Source organism: Lithobates pipiens, unplaced genomic scaffold, assembly GCF_037356315.1.
Source record: "Lithobates pipiens isolate NorthernLeopardFrog02 unplaced genomic scaffold, aLitPip1_a1.2 Scaffold_22, whole genome shotgun sequence".
Classification (NCBI taxonomy): Eukaryota; Metazoa; Chordata; class Amphibia; order Anura; family Ranidae; genus Lithobates; species Lithobates pipiens.
Genome location: NW_027507784.1, coordinates 341,553,316 through 341,567,516, shown reverse-complemented (window position 1 = coordinate 341,567,516; position 14,201 = coordinate 341,553,316). Strand labels below are relative to the sequence as shown.

At 44.0% G+C, this 14,201-nt stretch overlaps 1 protein-coding gene across 1 annotated transcript in view; it reads right to left on the bottom strand.

Annotated features, from left to right (window-relative positions):
• The window catches only part of PTPN4 (protein tyrosine phosphatase non-receptor type 4), a 172,009-nt gene that overhangs the window by 69,348 nt on the left and 88,460 nt on the right, over positions 1 to 14,201 (bottom strand). Inside the window, exon 13 of the mRNA XM_077450205.1 lies at positions 12,253 to 12,321. Within this exon, the coding sequence (XP_077306331.1) occupies positions 12,253 to 12,321 (69 nt within the window). The remainder of the gene's footprint in view (positions 1 to 12,252; positions 12,322 to 14,201) is intronic.

Below are 14,201 nucleotides of genomic sequence, written 5' to 3'. Positions count from 1 at the left end.
AAAGACGATCAGTGATGTCACATGTCAGGCCACGCCCCCCTACAATAAAAAAAACACATAACGTCACACATAACCCCTCCCCGCCCCCTAGTGGTTAACTCCTTCACTGCCAGTGTCATTTACACAGGAATCAGTGCATTTAAATAGCACAGATTGCTGTATAAATGACAATGGTCCCAAAAATGTTTCAAAAATGTCCGATGTGTTCGCCATGTCGCAGTCACAATAAAAATTGCTGATCACCGCCATTACTAGTAAAAAAAAAAATATTAATAAAAATGCTATAAAACTATCCCCTATTTTGTAAACGCTCTAACTTTTGCGCAAACCAATCAATAATCACTAATTGCGATTTTTTTTTTTTTTACCAAAAATATGTAAAAGAATACGTATCGGCCTAAACTGAGGAAAAAAAAAATGTTTTTTTTATATATATGTTTTGGGGATATTTATTATAGCAAAAAGTAAAAAATATAGATTTTTTTTTCCAAAATTGTCACTATTTTTGTTTATAGTGCAAAAAATAAAAACCACAGAGGTAATCAAATACCACCAAAAGAAAGCTCTATTTGTGGGAAAAAAAGGGACGCCAATTTTGTTTGGGAGCCACGTCGCACGACCGCGCAATTGTCAGTTAAAGCGACGCAGTGCCGAATCGCAAAAAGGTGCTTGGTCCTTTGGCTGCAAATTGGTCCGGGGCTTAAGTGGTTAAAGTCCATGTTTTAATCCAGTTCCTAATCCATTTAGATTTAGGACGTGGCACGGTTTACCTTGTTGGATGTCCACAGTTCCACCCTGTGATGGTGCACGATTAGTTCCTTTACCTTGTTACTATGTAAACTATGTTTAAACTGATAAAATGGACCATTTTAGGAAAAAAAATAAGGTAATCTTAAGAATTGATGGCAGCAACACATCTCAAAAAAGTTTGGGACAGGGCAACAAGAGGCTTTCCAAGTAAGAGGTACGAACATTGAAGCTGGAAGAACATTTTGCAATTAATTAGGTTAATCGGCCACAGGTCAGTAACATGACTGGACGATGGGCATAGGTTCACCAATCTGTGAAATGCTGCATCTAAAAACTGTTGAACAATTTCAGAATGTTGTTCGTCAATGCAAAATTGGATGGAGGGGATATTCAGGCCCTCAGACGGCACGGAATTAAAAACAGGCATGGTTGTGTAATGGACATCACTGCATGAGTTCAGGAATACTTCCAAGAATAACTATCTGTGAACAAAGCTTGCCGTGCCATATGAAAATATAAGGTAAAGCTCTATAGTGCAAAGAAGAAGCCATAGCTTAAAATGACCCAAAAACACTGCAGTCTTCTATGCGCCAAAGCTCATTAACCACTTTCAGACCGGACCATTTTGCTGGTCAACAACCAGACCACTTTTTGCGATTCGGCACTGCGTCGCTTTAACTGACAATTGTGCGGTCGTGGCGACGTGGCTCCCAAACAAAATTGACGTCCTTTTTTTCCCACAAATAGAGCTTTCTTTTGGTGGTATTTGATCACCCCTGCAGTTTTTATTTTTTGCGCTATAAACAAAAATAGAGCGACAATTTTGAAAAAAAAACGCATTATTTTTTACTTTTTGTTATAATAAATATCCCCCCAAAATATATAAAAAAAACATATTTTTCCCTCAGTTTAGGCCGATACGTATTCTTCTACATATTTTTGGTAAAAAAAAAAAAATCGCAATAAGCGATTATTGATTGGTTTGCGCAAAAGTTATAGCGTTTACAAAATAGGGATAGTTTTATAGCATTTTTATTATTATTATTTTTTTTTTTTACTAGTAATGGCGGCGATCAGCGATTTTTATTGTGACTGCGACATTGTGGGGGACACATTTTTGCGACCATTGTCATTTATACAGCAATCACTGCTATATAAATGCAGTGATTCCTGTGTAAATGACACTGGCAGTGAAGGGGTTAACCAGGGGGTGGCAGTGTAGGGGTTAAGTGTTCCTAGGGGTGTGTTACTAACTGTGGGGGGGTTGGGCTTTCATTTAGTGAACACTGATCTCTGCTCCAATCACATGGAGCAGAGATCAGCGTCACTAGTTGCTAGGCAGAATGGAGAAATGTTGTTTACAACGGCATTTCTTCATTCGGCCGCCCCGTGAGACGATCGCGGGGATGCCCGCGGCGATCGAGTCTGCAGGTCCCGCAACCGGACTCACGGGGGACCCGACCAGCGCGGGAGTGCGCTGCCGCCGGCGCTCCTGATGGCAGGGCGGCAAATTTAAAGGGACGTATATGTACGCCCATTTGCCTGCCCGTGCCATTCTGTCGACGTACATCGTCGTGCGCTGGTCGGCAAGTGGTCTGCTGCAAAGTGAAAACTGTTCCCAGGTCCAAAGCTCATTTAAAATCGTCTGTTGAAAAATAGAAAAATGTTCCCTGGACCAAAGCTCACTTAATATCCCAATTGCCACTGACACCACCAAAAACATCATCAGGAGCCTCCGAGACAGCACATCCATCACCCAATGACATAATTTGCACAAAACTCCTGAAAGAATATTCCAACATCTTGGCTCTTACTAAAACACATCTCGTAAATCAGGCGTTCAAGGAAGGGATTGTTCCGATCGCCCTCAAGCAAGGCATAGTCAAACCCCTTCTAAAGAAACCCAACCTCGACCCCAAAGACCCTAACTACCGCAGACCAGTAACAATCTCCAACATTATGGAGAAAGCGGTAGTACAACAGCTACAACTCCATCTGGACACACTGCAATCAGGCTTCCGCCCAGACCATGGCACAGAAACGGCACTTCTAAAAACATGGGACGGCGCCATTGAAGCAGCTGATGATGGAGAATCACGTCTCCTGGTACTGCTGGACCTCAGTGCAGCGTTCGACACAGTGGACCACAATACTCTTCTCATCCGCCTCAAAGTAGTAGCAGGTGTTACAGACTCAGATCTACCATGGTTCGCTTCCTTCTTAGGAAATCGTTCAAAGACCGTGAAACTAGGAGCTTTCACCTCTGAATTTCGCACAATCTCTTATGGAGTCCATCAAGGATCACCCTTGTCACCTGTGCTCTTCAACATCTACATCTGTCCACTCCTCAAAATCATCAGCAAATCGGATCTATGCTTCTACTCACACGCTGACGACACTCAACTCTACTTCCGCATCACCGGACAAAAAGACCAATATCAGGAACTAGAAAAATGTCTCACATTGATAGATGACTGGATGACCACAAGCTCCCTCAAACTCAATGGATCGAAAACAGAGCTTCTTCTCCTCAACGCAAACCGAAATACAAAAACTAAGACCCTATGGAGTCCACCTCCATCCTTGGACAGACCATCTCCTCAAGTACCAAAGCCAAAAGTCTCAGAGTTATCTTCGACTCAGAGAGGTCTATGGATGCACAAATAGGATCAGTAGTAAGAGGAACCCACCCCATCTTCTCCGCCTTGCTACGTAGACTCATCCCCTTCATTCCAGAAAGAGAGAAAGCAATAATAGTTGGAACAATCATCAATTCGTGACTCGACTACGTAAAGTCCCTCTACATAGGACTACCTAAATACCAGATTGCATGTCTACAAGTCGTCCAAAACATGGCGGCAAGACTAGTCACAGGAAAAAAAAAACATGGGAATCCATCTCCCAATCCCTGAGGACCCTACATTGGCTAACGGTAAAGGAGAGGATCACATTCAAAACCCTCTGCCTCACCCACAAATGCACACAAGGAAACGCTCCTCAATACCTATGTGAGAAAATAGAACACTATTCTAGAGGCGATTCAGTTCGCATTGTGCGCTATATAAGTATTTCATTCATTCATTCATTCAACACTACACACCCAATCGGAACCTCCGATCAACTAACCAAAACCGCCTCCTCATCCCCAAGTCCCGCTACAAATCAAAGGGAGAACGAAGATTCGGAGTCCAAGCACTACGGCTATGGAACGCTGTACCCACGAACATCGGCATGGAAGAAAACCACCGGGCCTTCAGAAAAAAAACTCAAGACCTACCTCTTCTAAGAGGCAGGGCAACGCAGGATGGACCAAGCGCCTTGAGGCGATATAGTTCGCATTTGCAGCGCTATACAAGTCATTCATTCATTCATTAAAATGGTCTGCTGCAAAGTGGAAAGTTGTTCTCTGGGTCAAAGCTCATTTAAAACGGTCTGTTGCAAAGTGGAAAACTGTTCACTGGGCCAAAGTTCATTATAAATGTATTTTTGGAAAACTGTTCTGTGGTCAGACAAATCAAAATTGGACATTCTTTTTTGGCAACCATGGGCGCTGTGTCCTCTGGACTAAAGAGGAAAGGGATCTTCTGGTTTGTTATCAGTGCTCGGTTCAAAGGGTGGCATTTCTGATGGATGTGGGGGGGCATTAGTGCGTATACAATAGGCACCTTGCACATCTGAAAAGGCACAATCAATGCTGATAGATATATCCAGGTTTTAGAGCAGCATATGCTCCCATCCAGACAAGGTCTTTTACAGGGAAAGCCTTGCATATTTCAGCATGACAATGCTAAACTGCACACTGCATCTACGACAGCAGCAGAGTCCAGGGGCTTAACTAGCCTGCTTACAATCCAGACCTTTCACCCAATGAAACAAAAAAAAATACGACAAAGACGACCCAGGAGTGTTAGTCGCAGTTAGAAATCGATATCAGGCAAAAAAAAAAAACAGGACAACGTTCCTCTCCCAAAACCGGTCTCCTTAGTTCCCAGATAGTTACAGAGCGTTAGTAAAAGAGGAGATGTGACACCGTGCTAAACACCCCCAAACTTTTTGGAGACATGTTGCTGTCATCAATTTCAGGATCTGTGCCAGAATGTAAAGTAAGCTACACACGTAGAGCTCAGTGTACATTCTAAAGATGATGAACAAGCAGGTAGGTATATTTTATTGCAGGAGAGACATTGCAGGTCTCTTCTGCAATAAAAGAGCCTGCCTGCTGGCGGTTTCATTATTGAGGATTTAGAAAGTTTCAGAGAAACAATTATACAGAACATGCGGTGCAAGACTGTAAAGAAAAAAAAAAAAATACGAGCTGAGCTCTAAAGAGACTCTATTAGGTCTCTGAAAGAATCAAAAGGTCAGTTACCTGCAAAAGAGGAAGTTGTATACGAACCTCCCAGGCAGTCAGCCTCTTCCTATATACAGTCTATGAGAGCATTAAAAAAATAAAAAAAAAATAAAAAAATTACACAGTGTAAAATCTTTATATGGTAAAACTGGTTCACAAATTAGCCAACATGTTTCCGGGGAGAAAAAACTCCCCCTTCTTCAGGGCTCTGGTTTAAAAAGTGGTGGAACTCTTGAGCCTGGTTCAGACCTATGCGGGTTTTAGTGCATTTTGCAAAAGCACTACAGTCCATTTAGCATGGCTTCCTATGGGGCACATGCACAGCTATGCATTTTTCAGCCGCTGCATTTTTGGAATGGGTGCAGGACTTTTCTTCAAACTTCAAAGGACCTGCACAAAAAAAAAAAAAAAAAAAACACGCTGTGTTGCATTTTTTTTTTTTTGCCAATAGGAAAGTATGACAGTTCTGCTCATGTAGTGCAATTTTAATGCAACTTAACACTCTCTGGCGCTCAAGCAGTAACAAAGTCGCATTAAAGTAGTGCAGAAAAACCTTTATGTGTCCAAGGTTGCATGTTGGGGGTTAGGGTTAAAGGCTAGGGTTAGGGGTAATTGTTAAAATTATAATGCTAACCCTAACAGGTGGCGGACTGACAACTCATGGGGTCCCCCAGGCAATAGGAGATTATGGGGCCACACAGTATACACAAACACGCACACACACAGTATATACAGACATGTTTCTATTGGCTGAGAAGGTACTGGAGAGGTGGGGCAGCTATAATCTCGGGATTTTTAGACCAAAAGGATGTCGGTATTATTTTATTGAGGCTGGCAACCCTGATATGGCCCCCTAGTGGCATGGGGCCCTCGGGCAGTGCCCGAGTGGCTCAATGGTCAGTCCACCCCTGAACCCTAACAATTACCACTAACCCCAAACCTAATAATTAGCGCTAACCCCAAGACCCCTTTCACACTGAAGCAGTTTTCAGGCGTTTTTTCACTAGAAATAGCGCCTTAAAACTGCCTCCCATTCATTACAATGGATGCTTCCTCACCCGAGCGGGTGGGGGTTGGTGGGACGCTCGGGAAAGTCCTGCAAGCAGCGTCTTTTGGGCGGTTTGGGAGTGCTGTATACAGTGCTCCCAAACCGCCCCTGCCCACTGCAAAGCATGCCTGAAAAAGCGCTTTGGAAGCGCCACAACACAGGAGTTTTTAACCCCTTTTTTGGGGTTAAAGGCACCCCACTAGCAGGCCACAAAAAGCGCAGCTTAAACGGCACTAAAGCGCAGTTAAAACGAGCGGCGCTTTAGCGCTAATGCGGCCGCAGTGTAAAAGGGGCCTGACATGCGACTTTGGACACAAAAAGGTTCCTGCACTACTTTGATGCTACTCAAGTATCAGAAAGTGTAAAGTCACATCAAAGTCGCACTACATTAACAGAACTGTCAGCCAAAAAAAAGCATAAACGCATTAAAAACACATGTTTAAAAACAGCAGCGTTTGATCCTCGAAATGCGCTGAGTCTTGAAGGAAGGAGCGTTTGATCCTTGAAACGCGTTGGTTATTTTTTGAATTAGTTTTATCATTAAAGAAAAAAAAAAGTTGGACTCCTGAACACTTGTTTGGTGCGCTCATTAGACTGTATATACAATACAAGGATTAGAAACTCTGAGTTACCCTTCACCTTCCTCTTAAAGTTTTGTGGATTGGGACTTTTGTACCCAGTGATAACTTTACTGACCTATTGAAAACTTGCATCAGGCGCCTTGTACTCCCCTTCCTTTGATCGGTCTTGAAAACTTCCTCCCCCACTGCATGCAGGTTTCTTCCTCTGACCCCGGTGTCACTGCTTGAATTGGGCAGTGCCAAAGATGTAGAAGGAAGGAACCACTGTGCATGGCGGGGGGGGGGGGGGGGGGGGGGGGGGCATTCATCCTGGAAGTCACAAATGCCAAAGAGACACTACCTCTCCGATTTATTTAGAGACCTTCCATATTACGTCTTAAAGGCATTGTTCACCTTTCCCGAAAAACGTTTTATGCAGGTAGGAGGCGTCTGGCCAAAGCTGCAATGTTTATTTTTATCTACAAAAGATGAATAATGCCCCTGCTATAGGTGTGAGCCACAGAAAAATGCCCAGGGATAGCTCCTCCCCCATCCTGCCTTGTTGCTAGGACACTCCTAGCTGTTGCTGTTCACCCCCCCCCCCCCCCCCCATCCTGCCTTGTTGCTAAGACATTGCTAAGACACTCCTAGTTGTTACTGTTCACTCCCCCCAATTCTTCCTAGGGCATTGCTAAGACAGTCTTAGCTGCTTCTACTTCATGCCCTCCCCATCCTGACTTGTTGCTAGGATGTTGCTAAGACACTCCTAGCTGTTACTGTTCACCCCCCTTCCACCCTACCTTGTTCCAAGGACTCTCCTAGCTGTTGCTGTTCACCCCCCATCCTGCCTCATTGCTAAGACATATCTAAGACACACCTAGCCGTTACTGTCCACCCCCCCCCCCCCCCAATCCTGCCTTGTTGCTAGCACATTGCTAAGACAAAACTAGCTGTTATTGGTCACCACCCCCATCCTGCCTTGTTGCTAGGACATCGCTAAGACACTCCTAGCTGATATTGTTCACCCCAATCCTGCTTTGTTGCTAAGATGTTGCTAAGACACTCCTAGCTGTTACTGTTCACCCCCCCCCCCCCCCCCATCCTGCCTTGTTGCTAAGACATTGCTAAGACACTCCTAGCTGTTACTGTTCACCGACCCCCCATCCTGCCTTGTTGCCAGGACATTGCTAAGACACTCCAAGCTTGTACTGTTCACCCACCATCCTGCCTTGTTGCTAGAAAATTGCTAAGACACTCCAAGCTTGTACTGTTCACCCACCATCCTGCCTTGTTGCAAGGGCGTTGCTAAGACACTCCTAGCTGATATTGTTCACCCCCCATCCTGCCTTGTTGCTAGGACATTGCTAAGGCACTCCTAGCTGTTACTGTTCACCGACCCCCCATCCTGCCTTGTTGCCAGGACATTGCTAAGACACTCCAAGCTTGTACTGTTCACCCACCATCCTGCCTTGTTGCTAGGACATTGCTAAGACACTCCTAGCTGTTACTGTTCATCGACCCCCCATCCTGCCTTGTTGCCAGGACATTGCTAAGACACTCCAAGCTTGTACTGTTCACCCACCATCCTGCCTTGTTGCAAGGGCGTTGCTAAGACACTCCTAGCTAATATTGTTCATCCCCCATACTGCCTTGTTGCGAGGATGTTGCTAAGACACTCCTAGCTGCTAATGTTCACCCCCCCCCCCCCCCCATTCCTGCTTTGTTGCTAGGACACTTCTAGCTGTGGCTGTTCACCCCCCATCCTGCCTTGTTGCTAGGACATTGATAAGACACTCCTAGCTGTTACTGTTCACCCACCCACCATCCTGCCTTGTTGCCAGGACATTGCTAAGACACTCCTAGCTGTTCTTGTTCACCCACCATTCTGCCTTGTTGCAAGGGTGTTGCTAAGACACTCCTAGCTTCCTAGCTGATATTGTTCACCCCCATCCTGCCTTGTTGCTAAGATGTTGCCAAGACACTCCTGTTACTGTTCACCCCCCCCCCCCCCCCAAATTCCTGCCTTTTTGCTAGGACACTCCTAGCTGTTCACCCCCCATCCTGCCTTGTTGCTAGGACATTGTTAAGACACTACTAGCTGTTATTGTTCACCCCCATTCTGCCTTGTTGCAAGGGCGTTGCTAAGACTCTCCTAGCTGATATTGTTAACCCCCCTTCCAGCCTAGTTGCTAGGATGTTGCCAAGACACCCCTAGCTGTTACTGTTTACCCCCTCATCCTGCCTTGTTGTTAGAATGTTGCTAAGGCACTTCTAGCCGATACTGTTCATCTCCAGACTCTCAGGACTGAGCTCTTTCTTTGATTCAGGGCCGCTTCACACCATGCCCGCACATGAACAGTAAGCTCTAAGAGTTTCTTAGCAACGTCCTAGCGACAAGACAGGATGGGATGAGAAGATCTCTAGGATTTTTTCAGCCAGGGTTTGGGAGGTACAAAGATGACCTACAGCTAGAGCAAGAGAATTATCCAACTTTAGTCAAAGCTGCACAGTTAGTTTTTATCTACAGGACTAACCCTTTAAAGCTACGTGTATCCCCAGCAATCGCTGGAAACGTTCTCCAACACTGGAATTGTTCTCCTCCCCCATGTCACACTTTATCGGCCCAACACAAAGATCACAAAACTAACGGGTGTTATTTAAATTTTCATCTTTTCCTGGTAGCCTGCATGGAAAAAAAAAAAAAAAAGAAGGACGCAGCCTTTTTGTTTCTTCACGGAACAAGCCGGTTATTACCATAATTGTTACATGCGTACATCAAAAGCAGGACACAAATTACACACATGAGCGCCCCAGCGGATGATGGACTGGTGTTTGGCAATAGGAGGGAGTCCCCAAATACAGGCAATTGACAAGGCAAGAGGCGCTTTGCCTTCCCCTTCGAATACCTCACCTGACAGGCTGGAAGTGAGCTGAAAACCGCCATTGCGCTCCATGACGGGCCCGGCATTCAACGCTCCTCGCTAATATTAGGTTTTTCTGACTCTAATAAACAGTTCTGAAAGCCAGGGCACCGCCCACTTGTGCCTTTTCTTCTCAGCTTCCTGTTGAGCCCGGCATGTGGCTCTGAAGCTTCACCACAAAAGCTAAAAAGACAAAAAAATTTTTGCAGCAAACTTAACCCCCTCTGCACCAGCAACCACAAGGGCGACACAGAAACCTTGAAGTGGATGTATGGGCAAAATCAAAAAACGACAGGGAATCTGATTAAAGTACTCACAGAGTAGTCCCCCCCCCCCCCCCCCCCCGTTTTATCACCTACTGATTCTGCCATTTTATTCCTTTTTTCTCTACTTCCTGTAAGAAGTGACAACACTGTTCGCTTTAAACCAAAATCACACAGCAGGGTTGTCACCATGTAGACAGGGTAGACTTTGATGGATGTGCAGTTTCCGTGGACTTTAAAGTCCAGGTGAACCTTTAGTTTAACCTCTTGCTGCCCACGTAAGGCATCTATATGGGTATATATATATATATATATATATATATATATATATATATATATATATATATATATATATACACACACACACACACACATACACACACACACACACACACAGTATCTCACAAAAGTAAGTACACCCTCACATTTCTGTAAATCTTTTCTTCTCTCTTTTCATGTGACAACACTGAAGAAACGACACTTGTCTGCAATGTAAAGTAGTGAGTGTACAGCTTGTATAACAGTGTAAATTTCCCGTCCCCTCCAAAATAACTCAACACACAGCCATTAATGTCTAAACCGCTGGCAACAAAAGTCAGTACACCCCTAAGGGAAAATGTCCAAATTGGGCCCAAAGTGTCAATATTTTGTGTGCCCGCCATTATTTTCCAGCACTGCCTTCACCCTCTTGGGCATGGAGGTCACCAGAGCTTCACAGGTTGTCACTGGAGTCCTCTTCCCCTCCCCCATGATGACATCACAGAGCTGGTGGATGTTGGAGACCTTGCGCTCCTCCACCTTCCGTTTGAGGATGTCCCACAGATGATCAATAGGGTTTAGGTCTGAAGACATGCTTGGCCAAGTCCATCACCTTTACCCTTAGCTTCTTTAGCAAGGCAGTGGTAGTCTTGGAGGTGTGTTTGGGGTGGTTATGTTGGAATACTGCCCTGCGGTCCAGTCTCTGAAGGGAGGGGATCATTCTCTGCTTCAGTATGTCACAGTACATGTTGGCTTTCATGGTTCCCACAATGATCTGTAGCCCCCCAGTGCCGGCAGCACTCATGCAGCCCCAGACCATGACACTCCCACCACCATGCTTGACTGTAGACAAGACACACTTGTCTTTGTCCTCCTCACCTGGTTGCCCCCACACACGCTTGTCACCATCTGACACCAAATAAGTTTATCTTGGTCTCCTGAGACCACAGGACATGGTTCCAGTAATCCATGTCCTTAGTCTGAATGTCTTCAGCAAGCTGTTTGCCATCTTTCTTGTGCATCATCTTTAGAAGAGGCTTCCTTCTGGGACGACAGCCATGCAGACCAATTTGATGCAGCATGCGGCGTATGGTCTGAGCCAGTGGCAGTGCGTCCATAAAGGGCGCACAGGCACCGCCGCCCCCTCTAGCACCAATAGACAGATTCATGTATTGCATGAATCTATCTATGGCTGCCGCTGCCACCCCTTTCCAGGCGCCGGGCACCTGAATTACAGCGGGGGGTGTTTTTGAAGCACCTGATTAGAGCCATAGGCTCTAATAGGCTTCAAAAAAGGTGGCCTGAGAGTGTCATGCTGGGCACTCGCAGGTCACTCAGCTTTGTTAGAAAAGCGAATGAATATTCACATTCCTAACACTAAAACCGCCTCTCCGCTAATCAGGTGCTTGGATCTGTTACTCCCTCACCTGATTGGCTGAAACGACAGGCGATTGGACGCCTATCAAGCGCTGGTAGGTGCCACTGATGGGCATTGTTAGGTAAGCGCTGGTGGGCACTTTTTTTTTTCTCCTCACGCTGTCGCCGGCTGTTTACATCACGTGATCAGCTGTCACTGGCTGACAGCTCATCACGTGGGAAGGGGCGGGGGATCGGCCCCTTACTCCGATCAGCCGAGTCTTATTGATTTGTTGATCACAGAGTGAGCCACGCAGGGGGGCGCGCAGGCAGCTCATGCACGGGAGGACGCACATCGACGCCCTCCCGGCAATTTAGGCTGGCGCTGTCCTTCAAGTGGGAAGAGGTTAATAACATTCAATTACAATATTACTTGTGTCGCAATTGTATATGGTATATTATTTTTTTACTTGATATTTTCTTCCCCATGAAGGTGGAGTTACCCTTTAAGAGATGGAAAATGTAAAAAAAAAAGAATATTCTCGACTGGAATCTGTTTCCTGCCTGGGCACCCCGCTTGACGACAAAAGGAGCTGAGGTCCAGCGACGCCTGCCAAGCCATAAGCATAGAGCCCTGGTACAGAAGTCTTTATATAGCAACTTCACAAAACAAACAATGAGGACAAAACCAGAGAAAAAAAAAAAAAAAAAACATACCCGAGCAACTGTGCCAGTTCCCCCTTACCTCGCAAAAACCCGGTCCTTATTGGCCTTCTCCTTCCCATACTGCACAGACTGCACCTCCGTCCGCCCGCTGCAACAACACAAAACACACCTTTATTATCATCATCATCATCATCACACTGTACCAGGACAGAGCATGTGACCAATACAGAGCCAATCAGAAATCGTGTCATGCATATTGGGAAATAACTACTAGTACTAAAGCAGAACTAAACTCGCTCAATCAACATGAACTAGGTTTAATCCTTATGCTGCCAGCATAATACAGATATAGGAAGGTACCGCATCCCCCCCCTTGCCGACCCGCTGCAGCACATATACTGCGACGGGGCGGCTTGTATAGGCGCTATAACGTAGCTGTACGCCGCTTTCTTCCAGGCACGCCCCCGCCCACCGGCTCTGCTATGTTCAAACACAACGGGACTTAGTCAGCACGTCCCAGCCAATGATTCATGGCCGGGACCTGCTGATCAGCTGTGTCCAATCACAGTTCACAATCCACACAGGGCTCTGTACAGAGGGAACCATCTCTCACCGCCATTGCTAGTATTAAAAAATATAAATAAATAAAAATTCCGGTATATATATATCCCATAGTTTGTAGATACTGTCAGAGACCAATCAATATACACTTTTTGGGGATTTTTTTAACCGCTTCAGCCCCGGAAGATTTGCCCCCTTAGCCACTGAAGCCCCGGACCAATTTGCAGCCAAAGGACCAAGCCCCTTTTTTCGATTCGGCACTGCATCGCTTTAACTGACAATTGCGCCGTCGTGCAACGTGGCTCCCAAACAAAATTGGCATCCTTTTTTTTCCCACAAATAGAGGTTTCTTTTGGTGGTATTTGATCACCTCTGCGGTTTTTATTTTTTGCGCTATAAACAAAAATAGAGCGACAATTTTGAAAAAAATTAAATATGTTTTACTTTTTGCTAAAATAAATATCCCCAAAAAGTATATAAAAAAATAAAAAAATAAATATATAAATTTTTATATATATATAAAACACATAAATATCTGAAAAAATAAATATATAAATTTATATATATATATATATATATATATATATATATATATATATATATATATATATAAAAAACACATAAATATCTGAAAAAATAAATATATATATATATATATATGTGTGTGTATGTATATATATATATATATATATATATATATATATATATATATATATATATATATATATATATATATATATATATATATATATATATATATATATATAAAAAACACATAAATATCTGATCGGATTTTTTTTTTGTCGGAAAATTTGAGATCCTGCTCTCAAATTCTTTCCGTTGGAATTTCCGACAGAAAAAGTCCGATAGAGCCTACACACACACACACGATCGGATGTTCCGACAATAGAATCCGATCAGACCTTTTCCGTCAGAATTTCCGACCGTGTGTACAGGGCATTACTGACAATTGCGGTCGTGTGATGTTGTACCCAAATAAAATTGACCCTCTTTATTTCCCACAAATAGAGCTTTCTTTTGGTGGTATTTGATCACCTCTGTGGTTTTTATTTTTTGCGCTATAAAACAAAAAGAGAGACAATTTAAAAAAAAAAAAAAAAAAAACACAATATTTTGTACTTTTTGCTATAATAAAGCAAGCGCTGAGCAAACTGTTGGCGCTATATAAATCCTGAATAATAATAATCCCACATTTTTTTTTTTTTTAAAAAAGCCAATTTCTTCCTAGGTTTAGACCGATATGTATTCTTCTACATACTTTTGGTACTAAAAATTGCAAAAAGCGTATATATTGGTTTACGCAAAATTATAGCGTCTACAAAATAGTGGATAGATTTATGCATTTTTTTTTTTTTTTTATACTAATAATGGCGGCGATCTGTGATTTTTTTTTTTTATCAGGACTGCGACATTATGGAGGATACATCTGACACATTTTTGGGACCA